Source organism: Poecile atricapillus, chromosome 1 (assembly GCF_030490865.1).
Source record: "Poecile atricapillus isolate bPoeAtr1 chromosome 1, bPoeAtr1.hap1, whole genome shotgun sequence".
NCBI lineage: Eukaryota > Metazoa > Chordata > Aves > Passeriformes > Paridae > Poecile > Poecile atricapillus.
The window spans coordinates 41,548,415-41,575,769 of NC_081249.1; the positions used below are offsets into that span (position 1 = coordinate 41,548,415).

The following is a 27,355-nucleotide window of genomic DNA, read 5'->3' on the forward strand; positions in this document are numbered from 1 at the left end:
GAATAAACTCAAGCAATAAGCCTTGACTGTCTGCACTGACTAATAGTTAAGTCATTGGCTTTTCCTTGGATTTTTGGAATAGGAAAAATATATATAACTATTTAAAACAGGAGCACTGGATTTTGGATTAAATAAGCTTTGTGTCTTCTACGTCCTCTTTGTGCCTACAAAGAGGATGAAGCAAGTGGGAGCTTCTTGAGGAAGAAACCTTATGTTTTAAATTTTTCCATTCCTTTTAAAAGAAAAACAACATTATATAACGTGGCCAAAAATTCTGCTGAATACAACATAGAGTCTTCTCCCAGACATCAACTAGATTTTTAAGTAGAAAAGGCTGCATGTCAGTGGTGAAAAACAATCTATGTGTATGTGGGTGTTGCAGGCATAACATTATTAGTGCATCATCATTTTTCCACTGTGAAAAAGGTACTGACTGACTTGTGGAAAAATAGCTATGATTCCTAGTCACCACATTTTTCAGTAGGTACAGTCAAGTAAAAGGTACAAAATTGTCTGAAGAATGAGAAGATAGAAAAGACCATGATTTCAACACTCTGCTTGAAGCTGTCCGAGTGGCATCTCAGAATAATTGACGAGAGTGGATTTTCTTCCACATTAGGTCTGTAATTGCATTCCATGCACCCCATTACATCTGGTGAGGTATCTGTCATTTCCACTGAAGCTCTAAGTGGTCAATATGTATAAGGGGGAAAAATTAGATGATAGAGGATGGATTCAAAGTCTGCTTATATATCATCTCTGCAGGTCTGACCTGGCGTAAGAAGAGGACAGAGCCTTTGCCTTTTTTTTCAAAGGGTAAAGCATTTCCATGTTACATGAAAAAGGATGGATATAACCTAGGAAATCAAGGAAATCACATCTCAGGAGAATAATGGCCCACAGAGAATATACAGAGGTCCCTCAAGGATAGACAGCTCTGTTATCTATGAAAATATAATTAAATAAATTTTGCTGATATAATTTCTTTTCTGTTCTGCAAGATTAAAAATAATATTGTCTGAGGTTTCTCTTAGAAGAAAAACTTTTGCATTAAAAATGGCATTGGTATTAATCTTTATAGCAAATAAAATATTTTTGAGGGACAGGAGAAACAGTCTGCTCTGCTACAAACAAGAAGTGAGATGAGCTCATGCCAAAACATCATTGGACTCTGGCAGGGGATGTAGGTTTCCAACTAATGGGAAATCTGTGAAAACCAAACAAGTAAAAAGGAAAACAAAATACACCTGGGCCTGGGGTGAGTTTTAAGCGAAAATATTTTTTGGTTTTTTTTTTGAGGTTAGGGCTGGGTTTGCTGAAGCTAGCCCTTAATTCCCAAAATATTTGAGAGAATTTGGCTGTTAAACACCTTGATCGCTGGTGCCAGAATAAAGTCTCATCCTGCAGGATGTAGACTGCTTTTAAAATCCAAGGAATGTCATGTAGGTTGAAAGCAAATGGCATATTGAAGGAAACTCTTAGTAACCTGCAGCACTGGGGCCATAAAAAGCATCTAATTTTGGGTTGACAGGAAGAATGTAAACCTCAGGCTCCTGCTTTTTGTCCCCCCATTTTTTCCCAGCTACAGCAGCTTCCTTCCAAGCAATGGAAAATCACTGACTTAGATGGCAGTCTGGCCAGCACCTAAGTGACAACCGGGACTTAAATGTGGGATAGAAGATCCTAATGCAGATAACTTGGCAAACTGTTGACTTTAGAATTTCAGTGCACTGATGAATATTAAGGCAAAGCCATTAATTGTTGGCTATTGGCTCAACAGCACCTACTACTGAATTCGAAGGATCTTATTAATATGGGGTTCAGAGGTGGTGGTGATCCGTGTATACACACACACATTAAAAATGGAAAGGAGGAAGCTGGTATCATTAGGTCTGTTTATCTTTGTGTCAGAATCCAGACAAAACTCTATCAAACTGAGCTCTGGTAATCAGAGACCGGCCAATGTAGTATTTCCCTAGAGTGGCTATTAAAGGAGGTTAAATGGAACATTTTGTGTATTTACCTCAAACACATTGTGCTTCAGTCTGACCTAGATAAATCAAAATGTGTTTGGAAGTTAATATGGAGAATCACAGATGAGACACGAGTGGAAGTTACCAAATTTACTCTGCAGGATAATGCTTACAGAGCTACGGCTGGTTTTCAGCACTCTATTTTCCTTAAATCTCTTACAGCTATTAATTTGAAGTTTAATAAATGGTAGCTTTCTCCCTTCCACTTCCTTTTAAAAAAAAATGAGCTTGTTTAACTAGGTGAGGAATTCAAAGGCAGTCTGGTGAGCTGTTGAACAAACAAAAGTAATTCCTAGTGGTCTGGACAATCTTTCTTAAAGTCTAGACAGAAAAATTGGTGGAGATGTTTTTCCCCCCACTTGTGACATTCAACAACAGAGAAGGCACGACTCACACAGTACCTTTGCTGACACCTGCATGCTGTTTTCTTGCATGTTCATGATGGCTTCAGAAATCTTGACATCAATAGGATCCATGACTGATTCAATGTTGAATGGTCCCTCTAATCTCTCCGCTACCAGAAGCATAGCATCTGTTAAAACACAAAGCAGCCATTCCCTTAAAGAAGGGATACCTTTGGGTTCCTCAGGCAGACCAGCACTGCCAGCTGTAGGTGTGGATACCGAGCACTCCTCAGCAGGAGTCTGGGGGGATGTGTGGCAGCAGCACTGTGCAGCCTGCAGGGCAGCTTCTCAGCTATCAAAAATATCTTCCCCTACTGCTGCCACCACAGAAAGAGGAACAAAGACTTTAAAAGTTAGATTACTATTAGTTGCCATAGCATTATTGAGCTTGGGGTAAAATTGTTTTACATAGCTTCTCAAAGCAGTCAGTGCTCTGGAGTGTACTTATGTAAGCTCCTTCCCAAGAAAAAGCAGGATGAGAGAAATGAATCCCTGGGGTATGTTCTTAGAGTTTGTGTGAGATGACGAAAATTTTGTTATGATATATCAGGGTGTTATAATTAAAGCAGCTGTTCTTTCTGACCTTAATGATCTCATTTTCTTGCAATATGAACAGCAGATGAATATCGGATTTCTGCCATAGTATATAGGTATAAACCATGTTTGCCTTGCTACATTTTCAAAACATGTCTGTAAGTTGTATGCGGAAACATATATTGTTTGTATGTTTTGGATTAAAAAAAAAAATTTGCTTAACTTCCATTAGAGCCCCTCTGCAAAATAATTTAATCTTTTAACTTGTTAATGTTCATTAACAAGTGAAAAACAAGGAAATGAGCAGAAATTCATGGCAATAAAAAGATTTTGCCATGAATCATACATTTGTCTATACACAGAAAAAAATTTATCATAATTTATGTAGCAATAGCCATGTGATAAACTGGATTTACAGTATATCCTTTGAACATCATATTTGATCTTTGTCTCCTATGTTACATTTAAATTCTTTAGCAACTAATCAGCTTTAAGCAGATGATGCTTGTAAATTTAATACAATAAACAAAAATCTTCACATGCTCTCCTCTTTATACATCAGACTTAAGCTCCAGAAAGTACCAAGCAGACTTCCTTCTGAAACAGACCCATGCCTGCTTTGCTACTGTAAGCAGCAGTCCCACGGCAGCTGTGTGAAGGCATGGAGCTCCCCATAGATCTGACAGCAATGCTTGTTAGCTTCACACTTGGCTGCAAACCACAGAGGTTTGTTCCAGCATGGACATCTTCTCCTTCCCCATAAAAGCACAAATGCATGGAGGTATGGGAAGAAGTGGCTGGTGTCTCACTCTAGCAGTTAAGACAGACACCACCACGCACAGCCTCACCTGAGGACTGTGTTATGTTCTTTATGTGCTGTCAGTGCATACCCAGAAATCTTGCTGCAATTGGAATTGCTTGGCATGTAGCACCTAAGCACTTTTGCAAATTTACATGTAATATTTCACAGTACTTTTAGACTGGAAAGAGTGCAATGCCAGTTATTTAGAGTGAGGTGTATAGCACTTGTTGCTAACTGTGAGAAACGGTGAGATGATAGGAAATTGGTTTCAAGCAGAGGTGTTATTTTGCCTGCACATTATTTTAAAATTCTTTATTTTATACCCTTTCCAGTGGGAAATGGTGAAAATGGGAACTATCTCTGATAAAGAAAACAGTTTTGATACACACAAAGACACACACACACATATACACATGCACACACATACATTTACAGATTAATGCAATAAGTTAGCAGTTTTTCCACATGCAAAAAAAAAAAAAAAAATTTACGAAGAGAATTTGTAAGTGTGGACTCCGATGAAGTATTTTCTTTCTCATGTTCAGAATGACCTGTATAAAACATTTATGCTTCAGTACTTTGTGAGCAATGTGATCATCTTAAACCCTAGGTGCCACAACCAGTACTAGGCATTGTTAGGGTACAGGTTTGGTGGCTGGATTTTCATAGTTTACTTCAGGAATAGGGTTATGATTAGGGTTACTGCATAAAACAGTCTAAAGGTAGATTTTGAAAATTTTTTTTCTTAATTATTTTTTGTTTTGTTTCAGTTTTTTTGGTCAGAGTAGACTATATTTTAAGTTAAGGGCAAGTGCCTCTTTATATGAGTCCATTTAATTTTGGCAACCAGAAGGTAGGGAAAGTCTAGTGCTAAGCCCTAGTACGTGTTCAGGGACTGTGAAGAGTTAAGTAAATACATAATTGCTGGAGATCTCTTGGGAGAATGGGTAGCGGCTCAAGTACTTGCTGCTTCTCCTGATGGCATGGGGCACTAGTTATGAATTAAATCTTGAAGTGAAATCTCAGTTACATGGCAGAAGAGAAAAATGAATCACCTTTAGCTGAACAAGAACCACAGTCCTAATTTAAGGACAGCCTTTCCTCAAGCAAAGTGCCTTCAACTCCAAAATGAATAGCTCTAGGAGATGCAAACTAAAAATCTGTTCCTGGCTTAGACAGTTTGTATCTTTATAAAAATACCCTTCAGCTAATCAGCTTCTGTTTTATGAACCTAAAGCCTAAACACTTGGTCTTTATGTATACATCTATCTATCTATCTATCTATCTATCTATCTATCTATCTATCTATCTATTTATCTATCTCTATCTCTATCTCTATCTCTATCTCTATCTCTATATCTATATCTATATCTATATCTATATCTATATCTATATCTATATCTATATCTATATCTATATCTATATCTATATCTATATCTATATCTATATCTGTATCATTAACCATTGTTAAGGAAATGGGCAAAGGCCATTTTGTTAACAATGTGGATAGGAATGGAGGAATGTGGATAATTATTGGCTGTCAGAGGTGAGCTTTTTGCTATGTTGAGCTTCTTTCTTTGATATAGTATGGTATAGGTCTGAGGATGCTTTCAAGAGCTGGGGTTCAAGTTAGGTTAGAGTCAAGTTTATATTTCAAAAACATAGGCCATATCTTTATGCTATTGCTCTATATAAAGGAAAGGAAGAAAATAGAGAAAATAAAAGAAAAGAAAAGAATAGAGAAAAATCAAACAGTAAATCCCTGTTTGTCCATGTTCTTTAATTTCTCTCTCCTTCTCTGACTTGGAATGAATCTGGAAGGTTTTCATAACTTAAATCTGTGGAGAAGCTACCCTGAAGCAGTGAGAGGCTATGAGCCAACAGTGACATTTGACATTAGACCCTTGTGATCTTTTATTTAGTTACATCTTAAGGACAGCCTGGGGAGCAAGGGGCTAAGGGAAAAATATAACTTGAAATATCCACACCTTTATTGATGACATGTACATCTTTATATCAGCATTTTGTATTTTTGTTTTGGGGTTAGGATGTGGGATAGGACTAATGCTGAAGTAGAGGCTGGTACAGGGACATATTTGAAGACGAAGAGTCTGAGAAACAGATTAAATGCTGCGACAAGAGATGCTTCAAGGGCTGAAGTAAAAAAGATTCCTCCTTCAAGATTATTTCTGAGGCTGACACAAGTTGTGCTTCCAGTTAAGGCTCATTTTAGTGATCAGCCCAGACTACAGGTCTTGGACAATTGCACAGTTCAGATGAGTTCTTGCACAAATGGAAAGTTAATATTTGAGGACTCATTTTTACTTCAGTTTCAGCAGCTTTGTGGGGTCATGGCTGACTTAGCAGTGACCAGGCTGCTGGGTAATTCTTCTGGTAGGAGCACTACAAGCTCAGTCTAGCAAAAGAGGATGAACAAGTGCCACTTCTATGAATGCCAAAATTATTTTCTTAGCCTCTGTCTGATTGGGGTCTCCCTACTTCTAACCACCATGCTGCTCCTAACTAAATCAAACAAATCCAGATGATACCTGACTTAGACTGACAGTAGCCTGGAAGAACAAGGTAGTCTTATTATTGTGAATGTTCAGGCCCCTTGGGAACAAAATCACTTCTGTATTTAACTAGCTTCATACTATACCCTTTTTGAGTTAGGCCGCAGATTTAAATTAAGACTAAATTTTTCATCCATAACATTGATTTCTAGGAAGAAACACTGTACAGTGTTTAAGGTGAATTGCTCTCTTGGAAAATATTTCCTCAGATCATTAGGTTGAATTCTCTTTTTTGCCAACCCTAACTCTCACTGCAGTGATAAACTTTATTATCCACTTGTACAGTTCCATATGAGTACATACATACCAGCTACCCTGTGCAATTGAGTGAAATGCAAGCTGCTAGGTTGAATATAGTGAAAAACAGATGAAATGTAATAAATGGAGATTTATGACAGGACAGTCAAAATGTTGTAACGGTCCTCACCAGACTGTGAGCTCTTCAGATCTAAAATCGTGTAATTGTGTACCAACAAACACAACACTGCTGTCCCATGACATATTTTTTCCTTCTAAAAATGTTGTTAATATTATTACTTAAGAAGCTGGAAAGATTTGAAGTTCAGAAAAACTAGATGCTTTAGTCTTCAAATCTTAATTCTCAAGAACAGACCCTTGAACTGGACAAAAGCCTAGCTGAGTTCAGTGTAAATCTGAGGGGGCTTAATAATTTCTCAGTCACCTCAAATAGTGATAAGATATGGAAATACTTTAGGAGCCCTAGGCATCTCCAGGCAAAATAATGGATAAACTAACAATACAAATGGACAAGAATCTGCCTCTGTTTCCTTGGAAATGCATCAAGCCACCCTCTTATTATCTTGATACCAAAAGTGATGTGTTCTTCTTTATGTTATATTTCTTTCAAGGCAGTTTCCCAGAAAACTTCCTAGTGAATTCCAGATTGAAATAAAAGGAGCAGGGACAATGACACTGATTTATGAGACTTCTCACAAGTCAACCCCCACCCCTGCCAAAACTAAGATGAAATACAAAGTTCTCACAAGAATAATCAGTGCCTCCTTTTTTCTTGCCCCTTTCTATCATCAAGAAAATGCAAGGAGGGTCTGATAGGAAAAATTCAGGAGAATGATAAGAAAAAGCATTTTTTATGATCTCTGTTAATTTGGCTGTGACATCAGTTGTTCATTTCATACACATTGTTGCTTTTCTACATCAAAATTATCAGCAAGATTCCAGCAGTGGCTGAGCTTCCCCCCAGGGGAATCCAAAACAGAATCTATGGATGAAGTCTATAAATGTTCTTTCTTCATGGAAACAAAGAATGGTAAAATACTAAATTGCATGTCCTTCACAAAACTGCAAGGTATATTTTATTTTGGGAAATAAAAGAGGAAGATCTTATTTTAAATTCCCTATTAAGAGTTTTCTATTTTTCTTCTAGGTATGTGGTCTTACACTTATTTATGGAGAACTGCAAAGTGCTTGTTCCCAAAGCTGATGGTGGAAAAAGTAAGGGTAAGGTTTTATTTGTGAAACTTCAAAGGACTTGTCTATGGACAAGACCATGGATGAAGATTAAACAGTTGTAAACAGAGTGAGCAACCTGTTGCAGTTGACTATGACCTTGAGAGTGGCAATGACTGTTTTGGAAAATCATATAACTGTTGATATGCTGGGCTGCATGGCAGGGATCATTTGGTAGCTTCCCCAACTTCTGACCAAGGGCAAGGGGAGGCAGGAGTCTGGATTGTATTTACTAGGTTGTGTAGGTAAAACTCAGTGAGTTTTCCATCATGACACTAAATATAAATAGTGGTCATAAAATCTTTAGAGCGTTAGATGGTAAACTAATGAAACAAATTAAAAACTAAAAATTGAAAAGTGAAATATGGGTTCATATTGACTTTTTACAAATATAATATCAGTGGAAATACATCCTTGGAAATACTCTGCCAAAACTTTTACTGCTAGATTATGATTTACTAAAAAAAATCAAGAAGAGGAAAGTAAACCTCCACCTCACATTTAAGGGAGGTGATAAGAACTCTTCTCAGGAAAACAGAATAAGGCATGACAGTGATGCCAAAACTGCTGTTTTCCTTAGGGTACCTTTTCAAATTATTATTCATATTAAAACTCTGTGTGGTTCTATCCTGATGAGGCTAAACTGACACATTTCAGATTTCCTCTCTGAGTACCATTAAGCTCCGCATACACTTTATACTATGGCATAATAACATTATTATTTTCTACATCCTGCTTTATTTTTTTGGTTTTGGTTTTGTTGGAGTTTTTTTTTTTTTGTTAGCTTTGTTTTTGTTTGTTGTTTTGTTTTTTTTTTTCATGGGAGAAGGCACTTTTCTTAAAATTCATGTTTCACTTGTGCAAAGGGGATCTCAATATTTTTATCTGGATATTCAGTTAACAATAACCAGTTAAGCTTCTCTCTGGAGATATGCAGGCAAATAGTTTATCAGTCCTTGCGCGAGCAAAACATGAGAAACTGCTGGATATGGGGTAAAATTTTTCTAGAGGTAAAAATTATCAGCATGGGCAGCTGAACAAAACAGGGAGCAATGGGGAAAACATGTCTGGGGAGGGTTGTTTACATGGGAGAAAACCAGGGCAAAGAAAGATGGATTAAGGTGAGCTAAGGAACATGCATGGGAAAATAGGTGGAAAAGGGCATGTAAAGAGGCCATCCAGAAAAACCACTGGTCAGCAAACTTGTCAGCTGCCTGATCTCTGCAGTCTGCTCTATATCCTTATTAAACTCTATTCTTAACCATTTTCTGGTTGAGAATCACAGCACAATTGTGCAGAATATTCTGTGTGTGTGTGTGCATAACTTGCTGCTAGCAAGCTTCAAGCCAAGGATCCTGTGAGTAGACCAGCAGCAGGAAAGACCTGGGGTTCCTGCTGGACACTTGGTTTAGTCTGGGTGCAGAGTCTGGACAGTCTTGAGGTCCAGGCTGTGGTTCAAGGGAGCTGTTTCAAGATATGTGTGTGTGTGTGTGTGTGTGTGTGTGTGTGTGTGTGTGTGTGTGTGTGTGTATTTGAGTAAAGGGGTCTGCACACAGCTCCCAAATGAACAGCCACAGGGGCAGGCTGAGAGGGATCCACCCTCTTATCCTTTCTGTGTTTATAATTTCTGCACATCATCCTGGAGCACGGAGTTCTTCAAAGGAGTAGTGCAGAAGGATGCACTCCTGAAGGTGCCTAACTTTACACAGTACAACCAAGACACGGAAAACTCCATTTCAATTTATTTTCCTGCTGTGAGCAGGCTCAAAATTTTACCTTCTGGAAAAACACCTTAGCCACCACTATTCAAAAGTGCTCAATAGCTCTCCTTTTAAAGCTGCTTCTATGGAATTCTTAGCTATTCTGGACAGAAAGATTGGTATTTAAAGTACATATTTGAGAAGGAGTGAATCCAATTTTCTGGCTTATGCTTGAAGAGCTGATGTCTGAAGGATAATGTAATGAAATTATGTCACGAGTTATTTCAGGAGGGTCTGGAATCCAGAATTGTCCCTGCCAGGTTAATTGCCAGTTAATTAAAAAGCAAACTTTAAAAATGAGTGCAGATAATCAGATCTAGTTTTTTATAATTTGTTCCAATTAAAAGAATATACAGATTAAAAAATTAAAATGTCATTTTTGATATTTCTGATCAGCTACCTAGCCATGTTGGTTCTTGACTGTATCCCTTACTCTTCTCTCAAATTAAAAAAGAAGAAAAGTACTGTCAACAGTATGAATAAACGAAAAGAATTTTTTATTACTCCTGTTGGAATTGTATCTAACTGTCTCTTAGGTAGAGCAGCACAAGAAATTACGGTATATGTATGAAAAGTTATTGACACACAATTGTCATCTTTCTGCATCTGATAGAAACAAAATGAGTTTTGTTGGGTGAACTGCAGTTTCACTAGATTTTTTTTGAGTATTTCATATAGCATACATTTTTCTTCCATGTATTGAAAAAAATAGCAATATAAAATTCTTCTTCTATATCTTTCTAAAACTTTGAGGAATTCTAAATAATTTATACACTGTTCATATCTTATTTTTTATAAATGATCATGTCTTATTTTTGTTCATATATACAAAAAGAAAATAGCAAAGACTAGGCAAAACGGTAACCTTTGTCTACTAATCTTATTCTTCCACTATCTCTATTAGCTGAATGCAAGACATTCTTCTGAACTGGACTTTTAGATAACATTATTGCTAAATGTTGAGAATTCTGTCTGGATGTTTGACATGCATCAATTAATAAAACATAATACATTTCTAAAATCTTTGTCTTGTTGCTTTTTCCGTACGCCAAGAGAGGTTTAAATGGTCTCATTGTCAGTCATAGGAAATGTCAGTAAATAAAATAACCCCCATTGATGCATGCCTGTATGCTACCTTCCATAGTTAAGTTTGTATTAACATAGAGTAGTGTGTATAATTCTTTTAAGATAGGTAGAGTTTGAAACACTGAAAGAAGTCCATCTTTCTGACTCTTTCCTAATGAGACAGGCTGAAATGTTCGAAAAGAACAAATCATAGCCTGAAATATCCTATTACATTTAAATGTATCCTTAGTAAAAATCTCCTGGGTATATAGTTTGCCTTATCTTTATACAGTCAAAGACATTAGAACCTCAAAGATCTTTTCAACCTTTCCAAAGCCCATGCAGAGTTACAGCCCCAGATATAAATTCTGAGGTATAAATTCACTAGCGATCTGTGCAGAAAAAATTTAAAATAGCTTTGCTACATTCTTCTGACTTTTTTAATGAAAGCTATTTCATTATCTGTCATATATAATTATCAGAATATTTGTCCAGCTATGTGGTGCATTTTTTCTGGTGCTTAATTTAACTATTTCTAATAAGATGCTTCATGAAATCTTAAACAGTTCTATTATTTCTTGTTTTTCACATCCTTCTTATCACATCTTTTACATCCCTCTCTTATCACATCTTTTAGTTTGTGCTTGGTCATACTTTCCATGTTAATTTTCTTATTCTGTTTTCACAAGTGATTTCCTCATGTCTTTTCCTATTTTTATTTCCTTTAAAAGAGTTCTCTAGTATTGTGATGCCTAGAACTAATTAAACTTTTAAAGTGGTATCTCATTAATGTTGTTTTGCAGAGGTCCTTTCTGTTCCATATGTCTAACTCAGAAAGCTTCCTTGATTCCCTTGATGTATCTGATTTCCTTATCCCCTTCATCACAACTGATTTATAATTCATATTTCCCATGTCAGTCCTGACACATTTTTCTGATGTCTCCTTATACCCAGCATTTACAGTGAATATAATTTCTACACTGCTTTTTATTTTCTTCTCCACTTCTAATTCTAAATTTTGTGTAGTAGAACTTTTTCCAACTTCGAAAGAATTTACGGTACCTTTTAAACACATAATTAATGACATGTCCATTATCTCTTTTGGAAAATTCACACGTATTTTACTTTTATAAGAAGTTTGTTTCAAAAAAAATTTAGTTATTTGAAGAATAACATCACCCTTTAGCAGTATCTAATCACCACATAGCATAGAATCTTATCTTAGCATCTTATCATAGCATGGATTGGAAAGGACCTTAAAAATCAAGTTCCAACCCGCTGCCATGGGCAGGGGCATCTTTTACTTGACCAGTTTGCTCAGAGCCCCATCCAGCCTGGCCTTGAACACCTCCAGGGACAGGAAATCTACCACTTCTTTGGGTAACCTGTTCCAGTGCCTCCCCATGCTCACAGTAAAGACTTTTTTCCTAATATCTAATCTAAATCAACTTCCTCTCAGTTTGAAGCCACTTCCCCTTGTCCTGCCACTACATGCTCTTATAAAAAGTTTTTCTTCATCTTTCATAATCCTTCTACTACATAATCTTTCTACTTAGTCTGGTGGTATCTATGACTTCAACGTCTTCTGCAAAAACCCAGTTTAAACCTAGCAAACTGATGTTCTTATTGGCAGTTTATTGCCTTATGGAAGGACATTGGGCATCATTCTATTTTTTTCTTTTCTGTGAATAATTTTTTATTCATAGTCTCTCTATACCACTAGATGTAAAGCATCTTCAGTGCTGCATTATCGATGAATTTTTAGTCATTCTTTGGGTTAAAAGGGTCCAGTGGATGCCCACCAAGATGATGAAAATATTGGAGATAACTTTTGTTCCAGAGACATTTTTAGTAGACTCCGCAGGACCTTATCTCAAGACTTCCCTGTAGTTATCTTTTCATCAACTGGGATTGCGGGTAAACAGTAAAATGAAAATGGACACTAGTGTTACTGTTCAGAGGAGTAAATACAATGACTGAGCTATAAAATATGAGGAGGACCTCATGATACTGAATGACTGAGCAATAAAAAGGTATCAAGTGATGAGTATAAGAAAACAACAACAACAAAAAATCCTAATATATTTTAGGCAATGAAGGGTTTTGAGATGGCCATTGCCACCCAAAACCAAGTTTTTCAGTTCATGCTACCATAACATTGGCTCAGCAATCATCAGAAAATCTCACACTGAATATTTGGAATAACTAGAGAAGGAAAACAGCACCGAAGAAAACAGGTTTATAGTTAGAAATAAATCTACAGTAAAATAACATCACGGATAGCACACTGCAGAGGAAGTGATAAATGAAAGTTTTAAAATACGACACAAACCATAATCTAACATCATACAATCCTGACTTAGAAAAATTACCAGAGGATGCAACAGTGACCGTCCAAATTGGGGGTGACACAGGGATGTCTTAAGGTTCAGTGTTTACTCCAGTACAGGAAAGGAGATGCAGAATATGAAACTAGTGGAACACATTCTATTAATTTCTTTAAATTACAATAATGATAATTAGTTAAGTCCAAGTATATATGGCAAATTCCTCAGTGTTGCCGTCTTTTCAGAGAATGACTGGATGATCCCCAGTTTCTTCGGCAAATTCAATCTTTATTTCCTCTGAATCAAAGAAAATCATTGTCTGTGTTTCATGCAGGAAGCCAAAGCTGCTATTAAGGTCTGAAATACATACTTCACAGGTACCAGCGCCAGGTTTTTGAATAGACATCCTAGGAGTAACATCTTTCCTGCTACTTTGTCAGTAAGAGGACTTTATGCCTTTCCTTGCCATAAATAAACAATCAACCTATGACCATCTTTGCTGGCATGAATCCATCCCAATGGAGCAGCTCTTAGGGAGGTGTCACACACAGATGCACAGACAAAATTGATTTTTGCCTTTCATTTTATTGATTAATATGGAAATGTACTGCGGATATCTCATTGCATTTAAAAGCCTTCCACTATGCAGAGAATTTTGAGATGCCTAAGAGCATTTTCTCTCAGCAAGTCTCAATGCAGCAAATAAAAACAGTGGTTTTTTTTCCATCCCCACTGAAAAATGTTTGAATCCCAAATGATTGCATATATCAAGGCTGTCACAAATCAGTGCTATTGGCATGACTGATCTATTTATTGTTTTGACATTCCTCTTGAAAGGAAAGAGCAATTTCTCTATGTTTGCCTAGCCGCACTAGCTATATTATTGGGATGAAACAGAACTAATCAATAGGATAGGGGCAACATTGTAAAAATCTCAAGCTCCTTAATTCTTCCAAGTTATTTGTGTCCTAATCTTTTAAATGATCAAGACTAAAAATGTTTGTCCAGTCTAGAGAAGGTCAAAGTACTATAAAAAGTTAATGCTCATCACAAGGCCACTTGTCTGACATGCTGTGATCATCATAAATATTAATAATAACACACAACAGTGTTTTGCAGAAAATAAAAGTCTGTTCGCACTGCAACTTTCACAGCAGGAAAAAAGTGCTTCTAACAGAGGGTGAAAAATTTAAAAATGGAACATTTTCCACAGAAAGATTACTGTCTGGCTGCATATTGCTGAGGCTTCCAGGCCAGTGGCCAGGGAACCACTGCATTAATTCTCCCTCTAAAATTTTGGATAATCTAAAATGAATGTTTTCCAAAAGAAAAAAAACAACAACAAAAAAATTCATCCAACAGCTCCAGTTTCATCCAATGGGGATTTATGAATATGAATGAATTCTATTTCCCCATAAGACTGCTGAATGTCATACGAATGGACTAGGAAATCTAGGGACATATGGGGATGTTTTGGGATCAGCTTTCTATAACTTTGAGTTTTAACCTGTTCCTTCCATTCTAAGCACCTAGTAGAACAGTCCTCCCTGGCTCCCTGAACACTACATGTGGAGATGTAGTCAGCTCTGGAGACATCTGGAGAGATATTCCATCCTCCCAGTTTATTTAGGGGGTAAGTTTGCTGTCAACTTATTCATACTACATCCCCTCTTTAGGAGCTGCCTGGCTAAAGCAGCAGCTTTGTGCATTCAAGCCTCTGCACAGCTCTGTCCCACCCTCCTTATCCAACTGAGCCCCTCCTCTGTCACTGGTGTGCTGGAGGCCAGACTTTGTGAAATTCCTGTATTTGTGTGCATACACTGAATCCAGCTCCTCTTCTTACTAGAACAACAAATGCTGATGAAATTCCGCTGTCACTAACCCAGCTATAGCCCTGGGATATGAACACTGCTTTCATTGCAGCTCTTCTTGCTCCTTTCAGACATATGCAAGAACAGGGTGCAGATCCAGTAGCACATTATAGAAGATATGTTAGGCTCTGTCTGTTGCACCCACAGTTTATTGCTGCAAAAAATTAATACTGACTTCAGATGTTCTAAAAGTGATAGTGTAAACCCAAATATGTAACCTCTCAATGCTATATATTTTAAAGAAGGCATTAACTTTATTATTAATACTTATATCTGCCAAGAATAGGACATGACCCAAGGCCTAATAAAGTCAGAAAGCATCTTTTCAACAATTTATTTTGGAGAAGACTGCTCATCCCTCTTCTCAGATTTTTCTGAAAAAAAAATCCAATTTTTTTTTCCAGCTGAGTGTATGGAAGGAAATAATTGTTATTCCCATTTCTGCACTGATATCGTTGGACAGTACTATATAGAAATGAGCATGCTTTGGCACGACAGGACTAGGTGGTAATGAAGTTGATGATTTTGTTCCTATTAAACACAATAAGCCATGCCAATTTTGGCTCTGTTCAAAATATTGATGAAAAAAAATCAATGTTTGTCAAATGGAATAGGATGCTATCAATGGAGCAAATTGTCTTCCATTGTTTCAGAAGAGAAAACCATGTGAGGAGACAGAAAAAAAGAGCAGCAAACGCTATTCTAAAGGTTGATACAGAAATGACTGCTTTCTTAAAATCCTGTTTACAGATATCATATTTTTCAAGGAAAAACTGGGAAAAATGACATCAACTGACAGTGATATATGCTGCACTGTACACTGGATTCTATCTGCTCTGCGGGGAAATCTTTTCAGAGAAACTTAACATTGCTGATATTCAGTAACTGAAAAAGGCCTTCCAAGTCAAGTGTGCTCCCGTCAGCTAAAGGAAAATTTAAGATGTATTTTTTGTCTTCGCTATTTCCCACATGCTCTATACAGAAAGATAAGAGTTAATAATATAAATAATGATGATTAACTTGGTAGTATCATGTTCCTTTACTAACCAGGAGGGAAAACCAATAACACATCAGCCTAGCAACATCTTTTCACCTAAAGCAGGCAAATACCATTTCTATACCCCGCCCTCAGGTGGGGTCTCTGCACTTGTGAGACCCAGCCTGGAGCACCACATCCAACTCTGGGGCTCCCAACATAAGGAGGGCCTGGACCTGTTGGAGTGTGTCCAGATGACAGCCATGAAGTCGAGGTTCATCTTGGAAAAGGCTGCAGTTAGACCTTCCCAGTACCTAAAGGGGCTTGCAAGAAAGCTGGAGAGGAAATTTTCACAAGGAGATGTCATGATAGGACAAGGGGTCATGGCTTTAAACTGAACAAGAGTTGGTTTAGAATAGATATTAGGAATAAATTTTTCCTATTAGGAAACAAGGGTGGTGAGGCACTGGCACAGGTTGCCCAAAGAGGTTGCAGATGTCCCATCCCTGGAAGTGTTCAAGGGCAGGTTAGATTGGGCCCTGAGCAACCTGGTTTAGTGTAAGGTTTAGTGTAAGGGAAGACATTGGAACTAAGTGGTCTTTAAGGTCCCTTCCGAAACAAACCATCCTATTATTCTATGATATTTTCTTTTGGAAAAGCAAGTTAGACAACTTCCCATTTCAAAAGTGAGTTGCACAAGTGGAACTAGAACAAACCTGTCCTTTTGGTGATATTTACTCAAGCCATGGAACAGAAATATTTACTTTGATTATTTCAAACATTTCTCTCTTGCTATGGAAACATAACAACCAATAAATTCAACTTACCCCTTGTCCTAATTTTATTGCCTAACTTTTTTTATTTGTTTATTTTTTCCTGCAAATATTTATGTGCTTAATGTTAGTTTACAGAAATACCTGTAGAGGCATTTCCATTAATGAATGAATTATTGTGTCTGTGATTCAGATGAGTTTGTTCAGCTTTGTCACATGTCCAAGACCACAGTTTCTTGATGGAAATGAGACAGAAAAGTTTTACTAAAAACATCAGTCATTTAGATGTGAAAAAGACAATATATGAAAAGACATTCCTTACTTTTTTGTTTGATAAAAATGAATCTAATTTAAAATGGAAAAGTGTCTGGCAAGGAAAGAGTATGAAAAATTTCCATACCTCTATTACACCTCTTACTACAAAACCTTTCCTTCCTTCATTCTTATTGGAAGGCTAGAATATCTAATCAAGGACTGGAAATACATTTGCTGTGAGCTAAGTGGTCAGTTACAAAAAACAAACAAAAAAAAACCCAACAACAACAAAAAAAGGCATGCCAGATTGTCTATAACTCACACTTGTGGTTTCCTTTAGGATAAATGGTTCAGTAGAACTGAAAATTCTCCTCTGTTTATAAAAGCCATTATTTGAAATGCAGTGAATAAAGACTGCAGTCACAACATGATCTCATACTTCTGGATAGCTGCCTGAAGGAACAACAGGAGTGTTTATGTGTCTCCTCAGGCACTTTCTCCTGTCCTTCTGCTATCCTGGATGCATGAAACAGTCTGGATATCTACATGGTGTAGTGAGAAAGAAGGCTTGGATATTACACATTGAGGAGGACAACTTCCAAGAGAGTCCAAAAATGAGAAAGCAGTGTCAGAAGACAGGCCAACTGTGCTGCTCAGCTCAGTCACAAAACCCATTTAAATTAACTGAAAAAAGGGCTTATTCTCCTTCATACCACTGAGGATAAAATTTCATCCTGCTGTGTCCCAGCACTGACAGGGAGGGACAGAGGTGGTTGGAGTTGGTTGAAAATAATCTCAGGTTCATTTTCAGCACAATGTGATCTGCTGCGGAGCAGACAAAAAGGTTGTGGAATGTGAAGAAGCTCGCCTTACAAAAGGCAGCTTGCATTAGAGTGGCTTTTACTGTGTTCAAAGTGGTGTTGCCATCTCTGTCAGGCTCTCAAGTGGCTCCCAGCAGCCCAGGTGTTTGCAGGAAGAGGTGCCCGCAGGCCAGGACTGTGGGTGCTCCCAGCAGCATGCTGGCTGGGTTGGAAGGCTCTGACCATGTGAGTGCTACTGACTCCCTCTGCAGCACCAAGCACAGCTCTGGAAAAGGATCTGGGGCTTTCTCTGCAGGGAGAAACATTTCCAGAAGGATGTCGTGGGAACAGCATACTGAAAGAGGCTGAAGTTCCAATATAGAGGATTGCTATGGTGCTGGAAACAGTAGCCAAATGTGAACCAGCTGCAAAAGAGGGCCCACAGCAAAGGTTTGTCAGAATGGTGCCAGGACACTGTGAAAACAGTTTCAAGAAAAAGTTCTTGCCCGTTTCTCCCCAGCTGGGCCCTTCTGCTCATCTGCTATTCTTAGACTGCTGTTATTCTATGGTAACCACTGTGCGCTTTGAAAATGCTTAGAAAGTTTTGAATGCCTCCACAGGACAATTTTAAAAGAAAATATCAACAGTAAAATGACATCTTGTTATGTTAAGACAAATATATGCCTTTCATTGAATACCAGATGTAAAAAATTTGTTTTTAAAACAAAAATGTGCCCATAAATCTTTCTTGGTTTAAACAAGCAGTGATTTTTAGTTCTTTTTATTTTCTGAAGAAGCAGAAAAGTATAACAATAAATGCTGATTGGAAAGGGCATAACAAGTTATGTACTAGCTTGTGTTCTTTTCAGCTCCCTAACTTCATTTACTTGAGAAAATGGTGAGCAGGTTTTGATAGTAGATTGATGGTTTCTTCTAGGTGACAAAAAAAAATTAAATCTGCAACCTAGGGGACAACTGGAGGAATCTCAATCCTGTTCACACTAAAGAACAAAACAATTATTTATTCATGGAGACACAGACTATTAAAGACTTATTTCTTCTGGACTTTTTTTTTTTGTTCAGTTAAAGATGGATTTTTATCTTTATTGTCACTTATGATACATTTAAGGGTTTCTGATATGTGATTGCTTTGTAGAGCTTCCTGCTGTTTGTGAGAATCTAATTTCTTAGATAAATACTGCCATTAGCAGTTATTTATCCCTTTGCCATTAGGCCATACTCCTTGATTAGTAGTTTCATGAGTTGCTTACCAAAGAGATTTCACTGTGCATGTTCTTGAGAATCAAATAAAATATCCTTGTTCACATCCAGCTCCATTGTTTCACACTCAGCTCACCAGTTTTTTACCAATCACTTCCTCATGTTGTCCCTGAACTCTTAGATAAGTCATTAATAAAAAAACAATGCCATGGGTCTTTGTGTGCTTTGCATTTCATTCCTTTCTCTCACAAGTACACAGCGCCAATCTCCAATTCCATCTTACCCAAACCACTGCTTGATGGCATGGGAAATAAGATGATGATAGCCCAGTCTGAAGTGTACAGCACCTTGTCTGTTCCTACTGGTTTCCTGCAGCAAGCAGTGCACACATAGTTTAGGGGAAAAAGAAGTGTCTGATGGCAATTGCTTTTTTAACTCTTGGGTCACACATTGAAAAAACTCCTAGGTATTACTGAAGGTTTACAGTGCATTTAATTTTGTTTCAAAATTAACAGAAATTTCCTTCATATCCATTTTCCCCCAGATATTATGTGCAAATTGGATGAGGTCACCAGGAAGACATTTTGTTTAACAAGAGTTTATCTGAGTTTGAGACAAGAGAATAAATAGACACTTCTTTTTTTTTCCAGATGGGAGAGAAGTATAAGAGGTCACTTATCCTAGGCTACTGAATTACTGGGTGAAAGTGTTTATTTTCATAGTCAAAGACAGGTGTCTTCTAGTCCTTAGGTTTTTTATAAAAGGCCTCTCTACAGTGCACCACAAGACATGTGGATAGAAAATCTTTGTTGCAGATAAACCAAGATAAAAGTTCATCCAAGAGAAGGAGGGAGGGCCACCCAAAGAACCAATCTTCATCTCCCAGAAAAGAGTTATTCCACTCTTGTTAGTGGTGCCAGCAAAGCATCCAGGGATCTACTGGAAAATGCAGCAGACTGCAGAGAACTGCAGAGAACATGGATTAGGGCTGTGTCGTGGCATAAATGTCTTGCAGCTATTATGAAAAGCATCTCTCTATCCAGAGCTGATGAATCCTGCAGCACAGAACTGCAGAACAGAGAGCTTTCCTCAAATAATCTGATCAATCTGTCTTGTAACAGTTTAAAAAACTTAATACCTTTGTTTTAATGCTTTTCTTACTTCATGTTTCATGCTGTCCATAATGCACTGTTAATGGCAAGTCATGAGATCCTGTCTTCAAGCTGTCACCATTTGTTTTAAAGAAAAAGATCAAAGAATTGTAATTGCAAAGTCCGCTCTGATTCATCTGTTACTTAAAATGCACTGTGAAGGGTGATAAAATAATTTCTTCTTTATATTGACTCTGGTGAGACCTATTTTCATCATTTAGATTACTGAGGATTTGGTGGTTTACAGTATTTCTATAAACAAGATAGGAATTTCACCCATTTGGATGTAGCTATACCTGCATTTTTTAGGGTTGTGCTTTATATTTGTACAACTGTTTAAATACTCGTGTGCACACACACGTACATCTGCCAACACGTGCATACAAATTTCAGAATTGAAAGTGCAAGTAAATAAACCCTTTAGACACACAGATGAGTATCTGGCTCCAAAACCCAATATCAGTTTGCTAGTTGCTAGTACCAAACTATGGCAAATAAACTCAAAAGCTACAGTACATTTATGAATTTTCACAAAAACTTCCAGTGCTGTAAAAATACAGGCTCAAAAAGCCACTCAGTGACTTTTTGTTGCCGATCACAGTTTGGCTTGGATTTATTTAATGGAGGAAATATTATTCCATTCTTTTGTTATATTTATGATAGATGAAGGACAGGACAAGACAGATTTATCTGCCTTAAATGTTACTGGTATATTTTGTATGTTTGCAGGGTCTGATTATTTATGCTGCTTAAAACTGACCAGCACATGAATCCAGCAAAGAAACTGAGCAGAGAGCTGTGTTTTCATCCCTGGATAATTCAAGAATTTTGCAAATATGCTTTTGGTTTGTACATTATTATGATTTACAACTACTACCCACAGAAAAGGGAAAACACTACAGAAAATAACGAGATAAATTATTTAATGGTTTCAGCTTCATAATTTGCAAAATGGAGCAATTATCTGCTCTAGTTCCACACATTACAGAACGGGGCAGTGGGAAATTTCTCCAGTTGGATGGCAGAATATTCCTTGTCTCATAATGGAGAAGCCATATCTTGTCACCCCCCCTGCTTAGAGCTGGGAGATCATGAGTTGCCTGGTCCCAAGAACAAGCAAAAGCTGCAGTAGCATTAGGATCTCCATGTAGGTAGTCCTGTATGCCAGGGCTGAGCTAAATAATCCATGTGAGATTAATGTGCACCCTAGCAAACGTGCATATATTTTTGTGTGTATATGTGTATATGGAATCCTGCACACATAAAGCAGAGTCCCACAGAATGAAGCACATCAACATCCAAATTGTTTAAGTTCTAAAATGGAGATGAAATCAGAGAAACATTGGATAGGGACCTCAAGGATCGTCAGGTCTAACCTTTCTCAGCATTAGCACAATCTAAACCAGATGGCCCAGCCTCCTCTCAAAAGCATCCAATGTTGGGAAATCCACCGCTGCCCTGAAGAGATTATTCCTATGGCTGATGGTTCTCATTGTGAAAAATTGTCCTCTTGTGTTCAGTCAGAATTTCCCCAGGAGAAATTTGTACCCATTATTCCTTGTCCTTTCCATGCAACTTTTTGTAAAAAGGGAATATATCTTTGTAACCACCCCGTAAATATTGGAACACAGTGACAAGGTCTCCCCTAAGCCTTCTTTCCTCAAGGCTGGGCAAACACAGTTCTCTAAGCCTTTTCTCATATGGCAGGCTTCCTATATGTGGAACATCTGGTTAATTTAATTTTTTTATTGACAAACTAGTGTTTGCTATAAAGGTTGTTTTTGCCAGCCCTTTTGTTATTCAGTCCAACTGGGAGCTGAACGACATTCTCCTGTCCAATGTATAGCTCTCAAGAGACCATGTCCAAGCGTGTGTAAAAATTAAGCCATTAAGTCATTATGGATGTTAATTAATAGCCATACTGGCAGGGAAGGGAGAAGAAGTCCTCAGCTAACTTCTCCTGCTCACAGAGGTTTACAGAATGTAGAGTTCTGCATTTTTTCCCCTTCAGTGGGTTTTCAGTGTAAAAAAAACACTGCAATGTAAGGGGTGCAATGACAAAAAAGTGAGCAATGACAGCCCTTGCGGCTGAGCTCTGGTGTGTGTTAGTGCATGCAGAACCTTGGACAGATGGGTGTGCATTTATCTCCCACCAAGGCTGCAGAGGGGATGCAGAGGTGAGATTGTTTTATGTGATAGCAGAATATTAGAATCCTAACTATATGCTACCACCTTGATTCAAAACTAAGTACAGGTCTGGTATGTTGGAATAATTCCAGAAATTACTCCATTATTTTTTAGAAATGTTGGGGACAAAATGTAATGCATCAATTCTGCCTATGAAAAACCATTTAGGGCCATGAAAGGGCTCATAGAGAACAGCTTCAAGCACTGATGGATTGCTTGTGCATTATCCCTACTGATTACTGAACACTGCATCTGGATAAGTACTTTCACTTTGATTGAAGATACAAGGTGCAGACTTTGATCAAAATGAATTACATGCTTACTCTGCAACACTTTCCCAACTGCAGGCAGAAGGCAATGCAAGCAGGAGCTGGAATTGTGATCCATGTACAATGGGAAGCAAGAGTTGAACTTGATAATGATATTTTCCAACCTAAATGATTCTGTGATTCCATGAAGTCAAAAGTAAAACCGTGTAACCAACACAAATGTCAAACTGGTTCATTGGTAAAAGGAGATTTACTCTATATGCACTTTAAAGTCACTAGTATTATATAAATATCAATTTTTTTCCAAGGCTGTGATGGTGTAGGCACAGAATAAGTAGGTTTCTTTATCAATGAAATGAGAATTAGAGCCCTAGGGCAGTACAAGGTGCTGATGGATGTTTCTCTTTGATGTATCACCCTAGGAACCAAGTTCCAGAGGGGCATGCAAAAGGCAGGAGCCCTGGGCATTAGCTACCTCTGACTATTGACACCCACTGATTGGAAAAGCAAGTGGCTTCCTGCTGGCAGTGGGAAATGTGCATAAAGTTGGACCTTCATGGTCCAACTCTCTCCATGGCCTCTGTTCCCTCACTGCTTTTCCCACATGCATCAGGTGACTCTCCTGAGCTCCAGGTGCAGTAAGACCCTAGCCCCTCCCCAGCAAGTGCACAGGAATTTCTTAGTGCTCCTCATGCTCCTCACACATGGCTGAGCCCCAGCAGCTCAAGCCCAGCTTCCCACATGACTGGAGTGACCCTTTTTAGTGTGAAGCTGTAACTCGGAGTGGCCCCGGGGCATCACCCAGTGCCCAGCATGGAGAGGCTGTGGGAAGCCTGGAAGTGCCCACTCCAGGGTGGCTGACATGCAGTGCCTCCCTGCACACCCCTGCTGTGCCCACATCCCTTACACCTCATCTTCCTCCCGTCTCATCTCTGCCTTTCCTCTTCTGCTTTGATTTTTCCTGCTTAAACTTAGGCACTGAACTTGGGTTCAGTACTTAGGTTTAAAACTGGACTAAATCAGTGTTTATTTTAGTGGTCATTATTTAGCACTCATGCTTGGCTGTACAGGCAAACCAAGTGCTAAGCCTGATCGAGCTAAGTTATCTAGATAGAAGTGCAGGGAGGCTGCTGTGAGAATGGGCTGCTCAGCAAGGCAGTGGCAAGCAGAAATTCAGCTGCCTTCTTGATTTTTTTTCTGTTAAATGATGTCCTTACTCATAGGCTAATATGTTATGAAAATCGTTAAGTGAAATCTGAATTAAAAACATGTGCCCTCCTTTCATCAGGTTAGTCTCCTCTTAAAAAAAGATTTCTTTTATTTTATTTTTTTTAAGAAACAGCTGTTTCTGAGGAAGAGCTGCAGACACTAGGTTTCCAACAACTTCAGTTTTAACTCCCTCTCTTTTTCTCTGCTTCTATGATCTGTTACTTAGCTAGGTTGAGAATAAAGAAAACAAATGTTGCAAACTAATTTTTTATGTACCACCTTGCTTTTCTGCTATAGATTCAGCTGCCTCCTGAAACTCTTTGAAAGACATGAAGCCTCTGCTTTTTTTGTTGTTGTCCCCATCATGACGACAAACATCACATATGATTACTTGTAAGAATAAAATTGGCCTTTCTTGGATATGTTATTAGAATGATTGGTTTTGAAGGAGGATATAAGAAGCAGAGGCTTTGACTAGAAAAAATGGAGGTGTTGCAAGGGAATATAGGACAAGGAGGCTTCTTTTCAAAATGGGTGCAAATTGTAGGAGACAATTTCTAAAAAATAATACATAAAACCACTCAGTAGTCCTTTGAAGAGTCTTAAATTTGCTCCACACTGAAATACAGAGGAAAGAGATAGTAAGGGCTGTAAGGGCTTTATCCAAGGTACCCAAGAACAAAGCTCTAGACTGTGCAGCAGCAAGCTTTGTTATTTATTTCAGTTGCTGTAAAATGGGCATGGAAATTGTTCCATTGCTGACTGAAGGCAATTTTGTTTGATCATACTTACTACATGCAATTTTGATACTCCTTTTCTTGGGCAATGAAATAAAGGATATGAAAAATGCTACAAAAAGATGTAAGATTATATTCTAGGAAAAAAAAATATAAGAAGCTAAATCTCTTTTGCTCTTTTTTAGTATTTGAATATTAAACTCAACAATTTTAGTTTTGAATACATACATGAAATTCCATCCTAAGTTAGGGATCCAGTTTGAACAAAAGGTTTTTCTGTCCAGTGAAAGTTCAAATTCAATTGGTACATTTATTCTGGCATTTTGGTTCAGATCAAGATGACTCCATTTAAGTACATTCCTTGCCTGTCCTCACTGGTTCACTTTGCAGGGTGGGCTCAAGACAAACAAACTGGATGACTTTGAGAGACAGCAGTATGGGAAGATGTACTTCAGGGTCACATTCCCCCCATCCCCAGGGTCACTGGATGCTGGTGCTGGGGACCAGGGCTTTGAAATGTGTATGCTTTGAATGTGAATGTCAGGCCCTCTGCACCAACTGGTTTGCTTTGCAAATCTGCTTCCATTGCTCCACACTTCTGGCTGATATAGAATGAACATTCTGTACACAGAATTTGATCTTCAGTCAAAGGTGAGGTGCATCAGCAGAGGCCTCTGGAAAGAGATCTCTGCCTGTCTAAACCCAGATACCATAACCAGTCTGGCAAGATTTCTCCTGGGATGTTTTCAGAATCACGTTTTTCACTGTCTAGATCAGGAATATAACTGTTTATGCCTGGAGCTGAATCAATATGTAAAATTTGGGTGCAAGTTGCAGTGGAATTTAGCTTCCTTACTGACTGAGTGGTGGCAGCTTTGCTTTTGAACTCCCTTTAATCAATTAATTATTTTGAGCAGACATGAAAATTTAAAAAAAAAAAAATTAATATGTTGATTTGCCTACTAACTTTTCTTTTGACCACAACAGGTCAATATTACAAGTGAGATTCTCCTCCTTTCTAAAGAAAAAACTCATAAACTTCCTTTAGCATGTATTGATGATCATAAAATAAAACACTTTTCAGAGGGTTTCACATCTTACTTTTAATTCATACTTATGTTTTATCAAAAGAAGTTTCATATATGTTGCATTTTTAAAGCTGTCCTCAGATACTCCTCTTCTATTTCTGTGGTGTCCTACTTCCCTCTCTCTCCCTCCCTCTCTCTCTCCCCCCTCTCTCTCTCTCGTATGTACATATAAATATTTTATGGAAAGCAGATGGTCTGGTAAAGTTGCTATCCACTTAAAAAGGCAGAAGATGAAACAGAATGGGTCATATTATTCCCTAACTTGTGCTCATAAAATAATTCTATTAACATTAAAGTAGGCACTCGAAGCTGTAGGATTTACCTTCACGTACTGAAGTGAGTTACCTGCACAAAGCCTAAATAATAATTATTGTTTTAGGATGACAACTGTAATTAACCAGGGAAACCTTGAAATAAGAAAACAATGTGCAGCCAAATGGTGTTTATACATGATCAAAGAAAATAAATATTGGCTGAAAGGGACACTCTCTCTTCCTCAGCCTGTTCATCAAGAGATGGTGACCTTTTATCCTGCATATTGAAAGGTCTTTCAAGTTGGTGAATCTTTGGAGTGCAGATCTGTTGATCTTCTGTCAGAGAATGATAGGGGCTTAGAAGCCAACTTTTAAGCTCCTGGCATTTCAATAAAAAATGATCAATCATAATAAATGATCAAAGACCTATTTCTTTTCTTCATAAACAGTATCTCTTTGTTGGTTCTAATCTGAGGAGCTACCCTGAAGGTAATTTAGTCTCTCTTTTCTCTGTACAATACCAGCTGGACATTCCCCTAAAAACATGGAGAATTTGAACAATTCACTGTGAGAGAGTGGCCTCTGAAAATAGGACATGTAACAAGAAATCATGACTATAATAAATTAAGCCAGTATTTATTCCATGGTCAACTCAAATGTTGTCTTATAATACTTAAATTTGAATTTTCCATCAACTGCCTATGTAGAAGTTCATCAACAACACTCACTGATTAAGGGAAAGGATGATTATTTTCCACAAATAGCTTCTCAGCAAACCCTTATTTCAGCACAGAGACAAATGGGAACAGTCTTTTCAAAGGACTGCTTTGAGCATAGCTGAATTAGGAGCTGAATAAACTCATTTTTATCCTTTTAAACTTCTGGGTGAAATAGTTTCTGAACTCTTGTGGGCTTTTCATGCTGACACTGGTTTTCTCCTTTCATGGCGAAAAATATATGGGATCCTACTACTGTGACTCCTCCTAAAACGAGGGAACTAATGTTATTTGTTTGTTTTCTGAGCTATTTATTGAGTTGGCAAAGTGTACATTGCCAAAACTCTTCATTCAATGCGTGTCAAGACTCAGTTCAGATTTTCAAATATATGATGCCTATTTCAGAATTTGATTCAGGTGTGCTCTTAATTTATAACAGTATTGACCATACACTTATCAAACAGCTGAGATCACACTTTAATCTGGTTTCAAGTTGTCTTTTGGAGTCTTCAGCAGAAGCAGTTTTTCAACCTAAAATTTTAATCTTTAAAATAGGTAATTATATGCTATTATTTTCATTTTTTATTTTGTAATTAAAATCTTTCAGATGAAAAAGTAACCTGCAAGCACTTTAAATTTGCTTTTTAAGAGAGAAAAGAAGAGTAGTGTTTGCAACGTTTGAATCTGATTCATCTCGTGCTGCTTGTTTGAATACGTTGCACTAGTGGTCCTCAGACTGTTATAAGCTGGAAGTGTATAAAAATTTTAAAAACAGGGCTATTTTTCTGCAAAATATGGATTTTTGTTTCATTAAAAAATGCTTTACAAGCTCTCTGAGGCTACATTGCTGGAAGAAGTCCTG

The 27,355-nt window shown here is 37.7% G+C and overlaps 1 protein-coding gene across 1 annotated transcript in view; it reads right to left on the reverse strand.

The window, feature by feature from the left end:
• GPC6 (glypican 6) overlaps window positions 1–27,355 on the reverse strand; it is a 713,349-nt gene that overhangs the window by 63,950 nt on the left and 622,044 nt on the right. Inside the window, exon 6 of the mRNA XM_058832891.1 lies at window positions 2,435–2,565. Coding sequence (XP_058688874.1) covers window positions 2,435–2,565 — 131 coding nt within the window. The remainder of the gene's footprint in view (window positions 1–2,434; window positions 2,566–27,355) is intronic.